The following is a 17140-nucleotide window of genomic DNA, read 5'->3' as shown; positions in this document are numbered from 1 at the left end:
AGAGGGGATGGTAATAGTCTCATATTTTTTCTTAATTCGTTTTTTCTAAAGTGTACTTAGCAATCATCTCTCCCCTTTTCCTGGCTCTGAGTGTTTTTGTTCCTGACAATTTTGGGGTCAAATACTGGAAAATAATTAGAAAAAAAAGAAAGAAATAGAACTTGTAACAGAAGACCTCAGTTAAAGAAAACCCAAGCAAACCTGTCTATATAATTACATGCAAAATTTGACTCACATGAGAAAACTAGCATTAGAAAGGATCTTCATTTGTCTCTTGCCCTATTGTTTTTCAGAACTAACTAAGCAAGCAACCAACCTGTTCCTTCTCTCCAAACTACTGATTATCTACCTTGTGTCAGCAGGCTCAGGACTGGGTGCCTGGGATGCAATGGTGAACAAGTCAGTAAGACTCTGAATGCAAGGGGATAAGGGCGGAGACAGACAGGATAAATAGATAATGGCACATGCAGTTTAATTAATACAACTGTGACAAACGGTACAAGAAAAAGTAATACAGTCTTTAAAAATTCAGAGACCCTAAGGAGAACTGTTTTCCAGCAATTTCTTGGGAATGGGATTTCCTAACCTCTGCTCATTCCTGGGATTAACAATGTTCAAAGTTAAGAACTGCTTACGTTTTTATTTGATAACATTTATGCTTTTTACTCTCATGTTATTTTTCAGGAGTGATAAAGGAAGACAGCCCTCTTAGGTGTAAGAGCCCTTCAGATATTGGCAACAGCTTCCATATAAGATTAGTGTCCATGCTTAAAACATAATGTATAACATTAATATAGCCTTAGGTTATTAGCTTTGAATTCATATCAAACAAATATTGCTGAATTTTTGCAGAGATAAATGGCCTATGTTTTCCCCACAAAGCATTAGTAATAGTTTTTTGACTAAAAAAAGTATTTTCAGGATCACAGTCAAAATTCTGTAACCAATAGGAGCCTGGAAAAGGAGAAGGCTATTCATCAGTATTAACACATCACACCACCACATTAAAGAAATTATGGCACGTGCATGCACAAACATTAATTACCTGTTTCCTTTTCTGCTGGTCCTAAAACACAAGAAAAAAGGGTTTAGGAGAAAACCAAACACTACTCATGTTGCTCATATAATGTAGAAGGCCAATCAATCAAAGTAACCACTTCCTATTGCTAACTTAAATTTGATTTTGTTCTTGGGTTTGACCTGGGCATAAAACAATATAAAAAAGGAAGGGAGATTATGAAAAGCATAGAAGCTCTTCTCACCTAATGGGCAAGAATCTTGTTTTTCTGAAAAGGGACTGCTCAGCACTACTACCAGACTGTGATTCTAGGAGCCGTCTTCCAGAACATTCCTACTCTAGACTGGAGATAAAAGATGGGTGACTCCAGAAAGGGAGAGGGAGGGAGAGTAGAGTTGGCCCTACTACAGATTTCTCTTCTACACAGGTTTGTTTTTACATGATACAGAGGAATGACTCTACCTTTTTAATCACTAGTGTTAACATGTTTGTCTAGCTAATTAATGAAAGGAGCCCCAAGGCTGTACACAAATAAAAGTAGGTTCTCTATGTCTCCATATTAAAATGGACTCTGTGATTAGCAAGTACAAAGATCAGTTTCCAAAGAAGTGTACTTACATGTTTTTTCAGTAATTCTTTGAGAAGATAATGATTGAAAATACGAACTAAAATAGACAGTTAAGAACAAAAAAGGTTCTTACAGTTTTTTGGATAGGGCTCATAACATTTGTATAAAACAATACTATGTTTATTGTTTCCAGAAACTTTTTTTTTTTTCCTTTGGCCGGGTTTGAAAGGTTTTAGTATCTCTTTTTATCAATTCTTTCTATCTGTGTTCAGAACATCCAATATTCCCAAAACATGAACATTATCTGAATGAGTATTTGAAACATGAAAACAAAGCTGTTTATCATCTACTTTACCCAGATGATCTAATATTCATTGCTTTTGCTTTAACACAACGTGATATCATAATTAATGATGTTAAACTGGTAACTAAGGAGGTTTCATGTTGTTACTCTCGTGATATAATATTGGTTGCTATAGTGATGAGATGGCTTTTTTGTTAATCACTCAGGAGGTTGGTTATCGCATGCTTGTTAGAGAGCTTGACTAGATTTGTAGGAAAAAAAAGGGAATGATAACACAGCCAATTATAATCAATCCTTTTTCATTGATGATTTAATTTTAAATGTATTTAAGAGGAACTGCAAACTTTTTCCCTCCCTAAGTTAATGCCACATGTATTGCATAAGCTGGTTTTATGATATCAAGAGTACAGCATTTGAACCCTTTTCAAATCAAAGTATTGTTGGATAAAAGCCGGTTTTGTGGCTTTGTCAAAAATTTCAATCTACTTATTTCTAAGCATCTTAAATATTGTTATCCTAAATGAATAAAACCTGAAGAAAGAGGAAAAAATGCACAGTTCTCTCAAGAGATCCAGTCTTTCAAATGCATCAATATATTGCAAGCAATTAAAAGCTTCAGGAAGTTCTATCAGTTTATTTCAGCCCTCACGATAATCAACAAGTTCCCTCCTTCTTTGGGAGACACTGGAGAACAGAAAATAAAATTACATAATACTACACTGTTACTAACCAGGAAAGAATACAACGCCCATAGTTTAAATGTTAGACATACTTAGAGTAATGTCAAAAAATACAACCCATGAAAACACCTTTTGGTTTCTTGAAAACTCAGAATAAGAACAAAGGACAACTTAAGCACGAATCCTGGGTCTTTCATTCAAGCAGAGTCCCAGGAGGCATATTAAAGCAATGAATAGGAAAAAGCTCTTCAGTTCACCAGCTGAGATTTTAATGAGACATTTCCCTTTGCCACGGTACAGGTTTGTTCAGGAAAGGAAAGGACTCTCACAGAAAATGCAGTTAATGGGCATTGTTGGCTCTCACTGCCACTTTGGCAATTGCTCACTGCACTGACCTTCTATTTTGGCATATTCTGTGAGTCTAGTGTAATTGATCAAGGCAGCTTTCTCGAGACATTTTCTGACCACCTTCTTCACCTCTTCAGCTGGTATGGGGGTGGCAATATCTTTCATTAAAACCTACCAAAAAAATAAATAGAGAGAGAGAAAGAAATAGCATAAAATGAAGACTACAAATTAGCAAATTAGACAAATAGTCCTGGACCTTACTGCCATTAGTAAGGGGTCCTGGGTAACATCAGGGGGAAGTAATAAGTCGGCACTTCACAACCGGGAATGTAATCCTCAAGTCTTGGCTCCTCCAGTCTAAACCTCATTTATGCACATCAAAACCTCCCATAGGCCAAGCCACCATTCAGTGTGACTGTCACTTTTCCTCCAGGGACCCACGACACCATTCGAGCAGCTGTTTCAGATGAGGATTACAGTCCATGGGAAAAGTAATAAACAAAGTTTGTCTTGCACATCCCTAATTTAAAAGCCTTAAATCTTTTGAGCAATATATTTGAAAACAATGACAAAAATCCCATTAAGAAGAAGCATCATTTTAAGCTTTAAAAAAATCAAGACCCCTACTCTCCCTAATTAAACTTTATTGTGATCTGCTGAAAATACTGCAGCAAGCTATAAAAAGAAGGAAACCTTCTTTGTCTCAGAGAAATTAATGCTTATGGAATATCAAATATTATCATACATGAAATGTTCTGAAAATAAAAAAAAAAATTACTGATTTTTCTTTGTTGGGTTCCTAAAATGAGTTTTTGGATTTTTCTTTATAAATTTTTACTACTGGCAAGAGGAAATACAGTTATATCCAGAATTCAAAATATAATTTATCTAAATACTTTTATAATGACTTAGTGGTAATTTTTCTTAAAACTTCCTTAGTGATAAAACTGCTCACAATAAGTTTTGATTATACTACAAAACAAACTCCATTTTTCCATATATTTAACACAGTTTTTCTTGCCTTGCTTACATTCAAATTATAATATATATGGCACAAAATTAATATAGAGAAGACATTGCTTTTGTTAAGTACTTTTACTATTCTACGAGTCTTTTATTTTATCTCATGCTTTATCATTTCTTTCTATTTATGGTTAGCCTCAGCACTAAGGATTTTATAATCTCTAATTTATTTAATCACCCAAGCATTTGTGATCCTTAACAACATATTTCAATTTTTGTTAAGCAAGGTTTCCATTTTTGAAAACAGCAAAATTTATCATTTAAAAAACTTCCTCCCCTATAAAATTCAATTATTCTTCATATTCAATTAAAAAAAAAACTTTAACACTTTGACATATATTTGGCACCTTAATTAGAATTGCGCATTAGACTCTTTGTTGCCAGAAAAATACTTTTATTCAGAGTAAAATACATACAAGCATTAGATGTGTACTATTGTTTTAAATTTGATTATCACCGAAATTTAAATTTAAGGTTAATTCTATTCCATATGCAGAAGCATGTACTTAATAATAGGCCTTCTCTTGGTGACAAACTTTTAAATAATAGAAAGAGCTGTTAAAATTAGAATGTATGTATTTGCCATAGAGGTGAGTCCAGTGCTTAAATCAGACAATATTACAATTATCTAGGAGCTGGGCACTTATGCTGGTGTTGGGGGGAATTAGACTCTCTTTTCTGGCAAAGGGCCGATAAAGGGCTGGCAAGTGCAAAGAGGGAGACAAAACATTCTTCCAAGGCATTATAGGTATCAAGAATGGTAGATTTTATTTTGTTATTTTTCTAAGATGTCAGTAAGTGAAGAGACATAAAAATGAAGAAAATATTACTTAACATTTGTCTCTCAGTTCGGCAAGAAATATGATTACTAACTATAACTGGAATAAAGGTCACTAATAAAGGTCAGTGCAGGGCAAGAGGGCGTCTCTGCTATTACTAACTCTTCCCTGCGGTGGGAAGGAGGTTCTACAATGGAAACCAGAGCTCAGAGAGGTTGCACTAGGTAGCCACAATGGGATGTGGTCCCAAAAAGTAAAGCGATCTTTAAGGATTTTATTTTATCCATAGGACCTTAATGAATAGGACAAAATGTATATCTTGAAAAGCTTGTGTCCCATGCAACTTTTAATATTATAAAATTCTAATAAAACATAATCACTACAATAATATTTCTATCACATGACGCACAGTAATTGGGGATCAACAGGGATAGATATAGATGGAATCCACATATAATCCAAGGATCTCATTTTAGTCATCAGCTCTTGCTCTCATCTCCCAAATACTCAAATCACTGAAACAGATATGTAAGGTTGAATAATCTTTTTTCTTTTTGCTTTTAATAGAAGTCTAGTAAACAATGTGGTATCTAAAATCTATTTGGCAGAACAAAGGACAAGAACAAATGCTTTAAATCAATAAATCAGGATAATCAAAATCATTAACTATAGATGATCCCCAGAAATTCTTTTAAATTCTGGTAAGGAATAGGACTTGCCAAATTACTTAACCATTAGCATTCATCTAGCATACAAATTGTTTTATAGATAGATGAAATAGATATTTCTCTTTCAAACCTTACCTGTCACAAAAACAGAAGTGAAGAATATACTTTCATCACAAAAAGACTTTAAGCATGAACATAAGATCTTGTTTTCTAATTTTTTTGTTGGGGGGTGTATAATTTCTACAACTCAATTAATTTAAGGTAACACAAATTAGAGGAACTGAAATAAATTCTGAGATAAATTTCAATGAAAGGAATTATATGTCTATGAATATTAAATGATAAACTCTTGTAGGCATGAGGAGTATGATGACAGCAAGAAATGAAGTCAGGGGGTGATAAAAAAAAAACCACAACCCACTAGGAAGTCTGAAAAACAGAGATTTTACTGAAAAAAAAAAGAAGACATTTCATGAGAGGAAAAAAAAAAAAAAGATGTGGGAAAGATGGATACCACTCAAAAGATCCCATATTCCCAGGGTTGGAAGGCAGTGGTAGGCTTTGGAAAATGGGGAGGAGGAAGCAAGATTTAGGGAAAGTTTGAATATAGTAAGAAAAGGTGAGAAATTAAAGAAGGGCAATGGAGTCCGTAAAGAGTACACACTAATTGTGAGGAATGGGACTGTCTGCCTAGTTCAAAAACAAATACACAGCAATTGAGAACACAAATAGTTTTTATAAAGTAATGTTCAAACATACCCTTTCAAGTAATGAAAGTGTAGCTTTTAGAGCACCTTCAGGTCGTCCAAAGGGAAAACAATATCTTTAAAAACAAAAGAAGGAACAAAAAGGTCAAACATTTAATATCCAAAACTGCTAACTAATTCCCTCTTATTATTGCTTGGCATTATTCGAGAACAGAGAAGAGGTTAAAATAGCATCAGCTCAACTGGGAAAATTTTAACTGCTGAAGTTTACCTAGCCCTGTGATAAAACTGTCCTAAGCATAAAGGTGTAAACTGTGATGAAAAATGTTCGAATGTTTTGAAGATACATATGTTAAAAGAATACAGTAAACAAAAAAGAGCCTCAAGGTGGTGCATCAGTAAAAAGGTAATTAAAATGCCTTGCCTAATAATTTGCTGTTTGTTGTTATTTAAGCTCTAAAATAAAATGAAATGATTTTCTCCATTTCCTCCTATATTTATGTGTGGTTTAAGGTGGAAACACATGCTACAAACATAACTTGTAGGACACACGTTTCCAGCTACCCCTTCCTGACATTTGCCCATCTACTCTGGTGTCAAGCTATTCAGCATCCCACAAAACACACAATAACTCTCTGCAGTTCTTTATCCATAGAGTCCTTTATCCCAAGTATTTTTCTAATCCCATGTATTCCTAAATACACCAATAACTGGAGGGTAGGTTACACAGATGTTCTGATATCAGGGTCAGATGAGGCTGGAAGTGAGTGGGTGCCTCATAAGTCAGTTGCTACATGGTGGTAACAGGTTCGTTTCTTTTACAAGGGGATTACTCTTTGGGTTACTTTCCACTTAAATTGCACAGAACTGTCAGGGCCATTTCTTCTTACTGGAGCTCCTTGCTATGTTGAACTGGTTTCCCCTCCTCCCCACCCCCATACTTCCTCCATTCCCCATCCTGCCTCCCCCACTCCATGAACAAATGCTACAGGCAGCTGGGCTGTCCTTACAGTGCCATCTTGCTCTGACTTACACATCTTCAAAACAATAACTTGGAAAGAAGTATCCTTATCTCCATGTCCTTCTCCATTATTCAGGGATTTAGTAGATATACTTTCTCAGACTTAATTGAAAGTAAATTACTTTTTTCACATGGTAATTTGAACAGGTTTCCCTTAAAACAACATATATTTTAAGTTCAACTTGTTTTATAGGATCAAGTTTTACAGAAAAAAAAAAAGATTGATTTCTCACCTCCTTTTAAAACAAAGTAGTAGTTGAATTTGAATTAGGAGTGGGATTTAGGTTCATGCAACTTTAGTCTCCGATGAATGCCAAATAAGTGTCATAAATCTAGTCACTCAAAATTTTTTTCAGAATACAGTTTATCATTTTATTTATAGTTCATAATTTCCTTCACTTAATCTTGCCACCATGCACTCCATCACTTCCCCACCCCCTAAAAAAATTCACAATCAATTTATTTTGCTAGAGTTTTTCCTGTGCAATGGTGCTTTTAGAGAATTAACAAATTAGCAAAGTAGCTTTCATCATCTTGTATACCATTAACCTTAATTCATGTTTAAATAAAACACAAATTCGGTTCTTGTAGCCCTCTCCCCCTGCTCAAATCTTTTCAGTGTATTTGCATAATCCGCCCATTGTCTTTCCTATTGTTTATTTCCATTAACCTGTGGGTGAAACATTTTATGAATGGAATGTTACTGATCCCCCGATTACATTTAGCATTTCAGGGCTCTGAGGTCCCACCGGGTATGTTCTGAATTAGCATTAACTGCCCATGATGTGTAAATAATTCAGCACATTTACAGAGTGCAAGTAATCCTGAATCAATAAAGTACAGAAAGTAACTACATAGAACCTTAATTAATCTTTACAAAACAAGTTTTACAAGAATGGAATCATTTTGTTCTGTCTTTCAGGATAAATATTTTGGATTTTTACAACTTTGACAGCACTACAATAGCAAAGCTAAGTGGAAAACACTCAATTATCAAATAAAATTGAGCCAAGTTTAATACCTAATCTGAATAAATGAAGTCAGCCTTATTCCCACTTTGAAAAATTAATCACACAGATACAGGAGCCTGTAAAGACCAATGCTGAGAGTAAGCTCTTCCTTTTCCTCACCCATTTTTAGTTTTAATTTTTAATCAGTTATGCATGCACATAGTCTAAAAAGAAAAACTTTTCTAAAACGCTTTTTATGAAAAACAAAAGGCCCCTATGCCAGTTCCATGCCCCCACTTCCCCACCCCAAGTAATTTGCTGCTTTCCAGAAAAAATGGTTTCAATTTTTAGCTGAATCTTTTGGTATTTAAACCTCATATCTCTAAATTGCATGTTAATATTTCTACTTCTTGATTTTTCAGTTTTAGATACTATCCTACTAACTTCCCACTATGGAAGAGAAGCATTTAGCTTTTTTTTTCTTTTTCTTTTTTTAAAGAAAAAAATTTATTGAGAGATTAAGTGACATACAACAAACTACACATATTTAAAGTATACAATTTGATAACTTTTGACTTAGGTCTACACGTGTGAAACCATCATCACAAGGTAATGTACATACTCATGACCCCCAAATGTTTCCTCTGTATCCCTCATCTCCAGGGCCCAGAGCAACCACTGATTTACTTTTTGTCATACAGAATATATTTTCTAGATTTTTATATAAAAGTGGGCTCATACAGTACATACTTTTTCTGTCTGATTTTTTTCACTCCACGTAATTATCTTTATATTCATTTATGCTATTGCATTTACCAGTTCATTCATTTCTATTGCTGAGTAGTATTCCATGGTATGGAATAAATTATTTATCCATTGCCTTGTTGATTAGCATTGTTCTGTTTTCAGATTTTGGCTATGAAGAAGAAGGATGTTATGTACATTCCTTTGTGCAGACAAACACTTTCATTTATCTTGGGGAACTCTAGGAGTGGAATGCCTAATTAATATGGTTGTCATTTAAATATTTAAGAAAGCGCCACATTATTTTCCAAATTGGGAAATAATTTTTACATTCTTAGCCATAGAATATGAGATTCCCAGTTTCTCTATATTTTGCCAATATTTGGTATGTTCGGGTTCTTTTAAATGTAGCCATACTAATAGGTGTGTAGTGGTATTGTGGTTTTAATTTGCATTTTCCTAATGACTAATGAGCATGTTTTCATAGGCATTTTGCCATCAAAATGAACTTTGGTAAAAAGTCTGTTAAAATTTGTTGCCCATTTTTTATTGGGTTGTTTCATTCCTTTTGAGAGTTCTTTATATACTCAGGATAAAATTCCTTTGCAATTTGTATGTTGTGTAAATATTTTCTCGCACTCTGTGACTATTTTTTTATTTCCTTAATAATGTCTTTCAAAGATCAAAAGCTCTGAATTATGATGGAGTTCAAGTTAATTTTTCTTTCATAAATAATGATTTTGGTGTTCTAATAATCTTTGCCTAACCCAAGGACAGAGAGTTTTTCTCCTATGTTTTTGAGGTTTATGATGCATTTTGAGTTAATTTTTTGTATCAGGTGTGAGAAATGGATTGAGGTTAATTTTTTGCATTTGGATATCCAATAGTTCTAGCACCATGTGTCGAAACAAATATACTCTGCAAGTTGCTTTCGCACATTTGTTGAAAATTGGTTGACTATATGTGCATGGGTTTATCTCTGGGTTCTCAATACCACACTGTCTTGATTACTATAGCTTTATAGCACGTCTTGCATTTAGGTAGTCCTAGATTTTCAGTGTTGTTCTTCTTTCTAAAAGTTATTTTTGTTATGGCAAATCCTTTGCATTTTCCACGTGAATTTTAGAACCAGCTCATCGATTACAAAATTCTACTGGGATTTGATTGAGATTAAATTGGATCTATAATTCAATTTTGGGGCAATTGACATCTTAACAATATTGAGTCTTCTGACCCATGAATATAGCATATCTTTTCCTTTATTTATACTTTCTTTAATATGTCTCAGCAATGCTTTATACTTTTCAGTGTACAAGTTTTGGACATCTTTGGTCAGATTTATCCCGAAGTATTTCGTAATTATTTTTGCTATTGTAGATGGTATTGTCTTTTAATTTCAATTTCTGATTGTTTATTGCTAGAATATACAAATAAATTGATTTTTGCATATTGATTTAGTATCTTGCAACTTTCCTAAATTGATTAATTATAATAGCTTTTCTTTTTTTTTCAGATCCCATGGGATTTTCTACAGGAAGATCATGTCATCTGTGAATAAAGACAGTTTCACTTCTTCCTTTTCAATCTGTATGCCTTTGATTTCGTTTTCCTGTCTTACTGCATCGGCTAGAACATCCAGTACAATTTTGAATAGAAGTAGTGAGAACAGATATCTATGCCTTATGCCTGATCTTAGATGGAAAACATTCAATCTTTTACCATGAGGGTGATGTTAGCTGTACATTTTCTATAGATACCTTTAACAGGTTGAGGAAGTTCTCCTCTACTCCTTGTTTGTTTTTTCAATCAAGAAGAGTGTTGGATATTGTCATGTGCTTTTCTTTATCTATTAAGATGACTGTATAGTTTTATATTTTATTTTGTTAACATGGTGAATTACATTATTGATTTTTAAATGTTTAACTTTGCCCTCTCATGGTCTATACCCCATTGGTCATGATATATCATTTTCTATATTTTTTTGACTCAATTTGCTAAATATTTGTTATAGATTTTTACAATTATGTTCTAGAGGGATTTTGTTATTTAGGTTTCTTTTTTTGTAATGTGTATGTCTGGTTTTGGTATTGGGGTAATGCTGGCTTCATAGAATGAGTTGGGAAGAATTCACTCACCTCCGATTTTCTGGAAGAATTCATGTAGATTTGGTTTTAACTACACAATAAATTTCTTTAATATATATATTAATATATATAATACAATATATTTATAATTAATACATTAATTATAAATATAATCAATAAGTCAATTATTAATAAATTAATAACAAATGTTAACTAATTATAATTAACAAATATAAATATAATTAATAATTAAAATAATATATTTCTTTAAAATATATTTATATATATATAAATTGCTAGGAGTTCTTTGTTTTTTGTATGTTGCTTTTTTATATAAAATCTTGTTTTTATTTTATACATGTAGTATCTTCTCTAACCTTTTAAGGATATCAGTGATATACTTTTCTCCCCCGTTTTCTTCTCCCTGTGTAATCTTGGTTTCTTCCACTTTTTTTTTTTTTGTACTTGTTTTGGGCTCTTTCATATTAAATGCTTCCCTTAAATGTCTGTGATAATAATTGGCTGTCTGATCATATTCAAAACTGGTGCATTTAAAAGCCGAATGGAAGTTATGTGCAGATGTATGGTATTTATAGACTATGGTCTTCTCTGAAGGAGAATATGGCTGGAATATTTCAGTGGGAAGTCCTTATCGTCCAGTTCTTTAGGTCTCTTCTCTAAGGAGAGTCAGAATCCCAGGGAAAGACACTTGTTATATAAGTATAACTTATATAACAAGTTATATAAGCTTATATAAGGTATAAGCCTGGTTACCAGCATTTTGGGGATCACGTGTGTGTGTTGGGGGAAGTCTGTGATGCTCAAATTTCAGAATGAACATTTGTTTAATCTCCCAGTTTCTGCATATAACCTCTCATTCAATTGTACTTGATGTTTCTAACCTTGTCCAACCCAGTCTGGACACCACCTTATTTTATCTTCTCTAGGGAATACATCTGCAATCTCCTGCCAGAACTGGGGAGGAGCAGCAGCCTGGATGCTGAGTTGGAAAAGAGATCTAGGAATCTATCTGTTTCTTAAATTTATTTTAAAGCAACCCTTCTTCATTCTCAATTTCTAAAAGTACTTGACACTGGTAATTCCTAAACGTTTGGGGGATTATATGATGTATATCAGATCATTTCTCTGCTTTCCCGACTGCCAGATTAATATTTAGTTTTCCCAGGATGGCTTCCAAAAATTGACTTTCAAAACTTTATTCCAAAAATTTTTTGCCTTTTTTTTTCCCTCTCTTGCTCTGTTTATCCTTGTGGGATTATGCCTTCTTAAAAACACTTTTCTGTTGTTTTAGTTAGGTTCAGGGAGGAGGCTGGGTCAAGGACATGTACTCAATCTACCATCTTTAACCACAACTTCCGCATTTATGTTTAATTTAGTTTATTTATATTTATAAATAATATAAATAAATTAAATATAAATTATATTATAAATAATATAAATAATTTATATTTCATTTATTTTAATTTATTATACTGTTGGTCATTTTGAAATCCATTTCTGGAATACAGTGGGGCATAAATAAATTTATTCCTCGAGAAGAGTTATTCATAGCACTGTTTTTACTTCTTTAGTGTTACCTGAGAGCAATTTATGTTCTTTCTAAGAATGATTTGCTAGAGGAGACTTAGGAGAGACTTGATGACAATTTTAATATCTTAGCTTTTTAAATTTATCCTTATGGCCACCAGAAATTTCTTGTATTTCATTTTAAGCTGTGATGGTTAGGTTCATGTGTCAACGTGGCCAGGTAATGGTGCCCAGTTGTCCAGTCAAGCAAGCACTGTCCTAACTGCTACTGTGAGGACATTTTGTGGACTTAAATCATCAGTAAGTTGAATTCATCTGTGGCTGATTACATCTACATCAACTAATGGGAATGTCTTCTGCAATCAGAGATGTTGAATCCAATCAGTTGAAGGCTTTAAAAGGGTTTGTGATGACTTCAGCAGTCAGAAGAGAGAATTTTTATCTTTACTTCAGCCAGCCAGCCTCCCCTGGGGATTTCATCGAAAACCTTCATCGGAGTTGTTAGCTTGCAGCTTGCCCTACAGAATCTGGACTTGTGCATCCCCCCCAGTTGCATGAGACACTTTTATAAAATCTCATATTACAGCTATCTCCTGTTGGTTCTGTTTCCCTAGAGAACCCTAATACATAAGCCCATTTTATTTTATCCATTCTTCTATAGACTCGGGAAAAACAAAACTAATACAATATATATAAAGTCTACCAACGTCAAAAGGGAATATCAAATTTGACCCAAACATTCAGACCAATGAATTTCAATTATTTTCCTCAGTACATCAAAGAGATAAAAGCTAGAAAGGATTGTAAAGTACATACTTAGAGAAATTATCCAAAGACGATATGCATAAAAGAAAAATAGAGGAAAAAAAAACATAAAACATAAAAGAAAAATAGGAAACTTAAAGAATAACTGTTGTGGACCCCTGTCCTTCCCTGCCTACCACTGCACAGCTTCCAGGCAGTGTGAGGACTAACCTCCCCTGGTGAGATGGATCTGACTGGTCTAACTCAATCAACCTCCTCGTCAGTGACTGATTAAAGAACCCAGTGCATGGGTTTCCCCTGGCCACTGTTTCATAAGGGGTACATGGACTAGTTAGGGCCAATGAGATAAGAGGGACAGTTTGACGGGATCTTCTAAGGAAATTTTTCATGATCTTAACAGAGCAGTCACAGAAGGTGACAAGCCTCTACTTTCTGTCTGTCAGGTATGGATGTGAAGCCCAGAAATTCTGTGGTGGTCTTGCTGCCAGCTGGTACGAAGCCATCCCATAAAAGAGGATAGTGATGTAAGAATCACAAAAAAATAGAGCTAGGGCTACTGCACTAATCCTGTCTTATGCAGGTAAGTGAGCATATGAATTAATTTATTGTTTAACCCAGCTTGAGGTAGAATTTCTGTTACTTGTCACTGAAAGCACTGATACAAAAACCACGGAGACTTACACAATTAGTGATATATTAAATTTAATGGTTAGCTTCACCTTAATAATGACAAAAAGGGAAAAATCATATGGGTCTTTATTGAGAGACATATAAAATAAATTTAAGGGGCTCTAAACAATCTAAAAGACAATACTTGCGACAACCACAAGTGCAAAACATGTCTCTGTAAATGCAAAAGCCACTTCTGTGGCTTCATTTTGTTCATAAACTTTCAGAAAAATTTTAGACAGAGAATTCAATCTTAACTCTGTAAACTGAATTCTGCTTAACTATCTAGAGTAGGGCTTCCTCATGCGAGCGCTATCAGTCTTGTGTGTGAACAATTCTCTATTGTCCCATGTATTGCATGTCTAAACCCAGCATAAAATGACCCCACCACCAGTCACTGTGACAACGAAACTCTCCCTCATTCACTTACCCTAAGATGATGATACGAGCCCTATTTGAAAATCAGTAATGCAGGGGAATATTTGAATAGTATATTCTCTGAGAATTTATTCCTACAATATAATTTTAAAATCAGAGTCTAAGCCCTTCATATTACAGATAAGGAAACCAAGGCTCAGAGAATCTATACAGTGCTCAAACAGTTAAATAACAGCTTTTATGGGGGGAGGGGATTTACTGAGTTTATTTTTTCAATAAGTTCACATTCATATAAATATGATTCCAAATTGCATACAAACCACATAGCAGAGATGTACGACAAGACACACTAACATGGAGACATTTTATAAGATCTAGTAAGAGTGATAGAAAAAGAAAATGTATTATGATATTTCTGTTTTTAACCATTATAATCTGTTGACTCATAACCACAAAAGAAATATCAAGATCTTTATTTTTCACTGTGCAAATGTTTCTTAGGGCCATCAGTCAAAATTCATTGAACTGGGAACTCTGCTGGGCACTGCGACCTTGTTCTTCCAGAATGTAAACAGACCAATAAGTCATGACTTAAGCAATGTATATCATATGTCACAAGTGACAAGTGAAGAGTACAGGCAATAAATGCTAAAATACTTCAGACTACTCTTTGCTGGAATAATTAAGAAAGGTTCTACTGTGGGGTGGGATCTGAGAGTCTCCTTGCCTGGGGGGTAGGATTTAGATATACAGAGCGGGGAGAACAGTCACCAGAGGTATGGGGAAGAGGCTAAGTAAGGATGAGAAATGCAAAAGGCAAGCAAAGAAGTACTGTGGAATGGATATTGTAGGGGGAGAAGTTTACCCAAATGAGTGGTAGAAATTGAAAAGTAGACCGCAGAAAACCTTGAATGTAAGCATCAGGAATTTGAACCCTGCTCGGCAGCAATGGGGAAGCTAATGATAGTTGTTGAGTAGTAGCAGAAAGACATCATGAATAATTTGTAGGGCAATTGGAGAGTTGAGTGAAGTAGCAAAACACTAGTATTAAGGCATAGAGTATATACCTGAAATGACTTATCTGATTTTCTAAAAGGGAAGAGAGTCTCTCTTTTATCTCCTCAAATCTCTCTTTTTCTTCCATTGAAACAGTTCCGATTCCATCGGGCCTGAAAAAAAAGTCAGAATTGGTAATTTATATTGATAAAACATTTACTTTTCTATACCATGGAGCACAATGATGGCAAAATTTTAAACTATTTAATGGCAAGTTTATGCAGCTACAATAATACATATTAATCAGAATCAGATCTGCTTCACCCTGAAAAACCCAATTAATTAAAAAGGATATTGGTCCAGAATAGTGGAAGTTTATTGGAGCTGTTTGTAGCCATTTACTTTGTATTTTGACCTGGAATGAATGGAATGGAATTATTCTCTTTTAGACAGCCTTCAAGGTAAAGGCTTACAATAAATATGTTCCAGATCTACAGAAAACAATGGCTAGTCCTTGAAAATGGCTGTGAAAAAGTGTTTTATAGTGGCACCAACATTTAACCAATTAAATGAATATCCTCTGAAGAGAAATATTATAAAAATATATTGAATGCAAGCTAAAAGATCTTACCCTTTTCTCTTCCAAATAAAAATAAAGCTAACACAAATTTGAGACAACTTTAATTGTTGCAAGAAACAGAAATTTTGGATAAACTTGTAGGTTTATTGAGCTTATTTGTTTGCCTTATTTGTTTAACTATGTGGATATATAAATCAAAATAAATATTTGAATAAAAATACATAAAGAGAAGAAAGACTATTTTTTCTTAACTAGTTAAGATTTTTATGCTTAACCAAATATTCCATGGAATCAGTGCAAGTTTCCATGAGGATTTTAAAAAGTAGTTATGAAGCCTGAACAGAAATCTTCTTTTACTAAGATTAGAATAAAAAATATAAATGATATTAATAGCAGGGACTGAGAATTTATGCTGTACCACTTAAAGTACTGGGTTGTATAGCAAGCATCTAAAATTTTGAACATATGAATTTTAAACTACCTCAGTTAACACAGGAAAAAAGACATTAATCTTCATTCATTTCAAAACCTGCTTATATATTTCAACCACAAAATGGGTCTTTTTGCACTGGATGATACTTAATAACAATCATTTCTTCCCTTCTTAGCTTATTTCTCTAATATTACATTTTAATTCCCAAAGACTCATGTATTTTTTATTCCAACTTAGTAATTTTTGATGTTTATGTACAAAACAGGTAGCAACAGGTATTATGACAAAAAAAATTAATGATTAAAATAACTTTGCCAACAGGATTTTTATTTGATTCTCCCACTGTTCATATATATATATATATATATATATATATATATATATATATATATGTTTGTATGTGTGCATGTGTATGCATATATCCTTAATGCTTGTAAACTTGTCAATTAGAATCGAAGCAATTAATTTTAAAGGTATACCTGAATCACACTGACATAAATACCTTTTTTTCATATCAAAGCATCATTTGAGTCTGAGGAGTTTTAACAATGCACAGTAAATAATTTGTTACAGCATACAAGCTTCTAGAATTAATGCCTTGAAAATATTTCCCATGATTATATTACATTCCAAAATTGGGAAACACTGCTTATTTAACTTCATATTCAGAATAAAACATCAATCACATTTATTCCATTGGAATGAATGTGGAATATTAACTACAGAAAAACAAAGGGCAAAATATTGGCCTTCCAAATTTTGTTAGGAAAGAGGAAAGAAAACAAGACCTATAGATGATAGAGCCAGGAACTATGAGCTAATCCCAATAGTTTGTAATAACTTAGCAATGAATCTTTTACATATTGCTTCAGAGTCA

At 33.6% G+C, this 17140-nt stretch overlaps 1 protein-coding gene across 8 annotated transcripts in view; it reads right to left on the bottom strand.

Moving 5' to 3' along the window:
- The window catches only part of CADPS2 (calcium dependent secretion activator 2), a 647872-nt gene that overhangs the window by 111589 nt on the left and 519143 nt on the right, over positions 1–17140 (bottom strand). For 6 of the 8 annotated variants that reach the window (XM_037836276.1, XM_037836275.1, XM_037836277.1 and 3 more), the window contains exons 14-17: positions 15322–15423; positions 6148–6211; positions 2966–3089; positions 1046–1066 (exon numbers count right to left, since the gene is read on the bottom strand). In XM_037836276.1, coding sequence (XP_037692204.1) covers positions 1046–1066; positions 2966–3089; positions 6148–6211; positions 15322–15423 — 311 coding nt within the window. The remainder of the gene's footprint in view (positions 1–1045; positions 1067–2965; positions 3090–6147; positions 6212–15321; positions 15424–17140) is intronic. The other 2 variants (XM_037836273.1, XM_037836274.1) reach the window with 1 other exon arrangement.

The sequence above is a fragment of the Choloepus didactylus genome, chromosome 5, assembly GCF_015220235.1.
Source record: "Choloepus didactylus isolate mChoDid1 chromosome 5, mChoDid1.pri, whole genome shotgun sequence".
Lineage (NCBI taxonomy): Eukaryota > Metazoa > Chordata > Mammalia > Pilosa > Megalonychidae > Choloepus > Choloepus didactylus.
The sequence above is the reverse complement of the archived record's forward strand: the minus strand, read 5'-3'. Positions and strand labels throughout refer to the sequence as shown.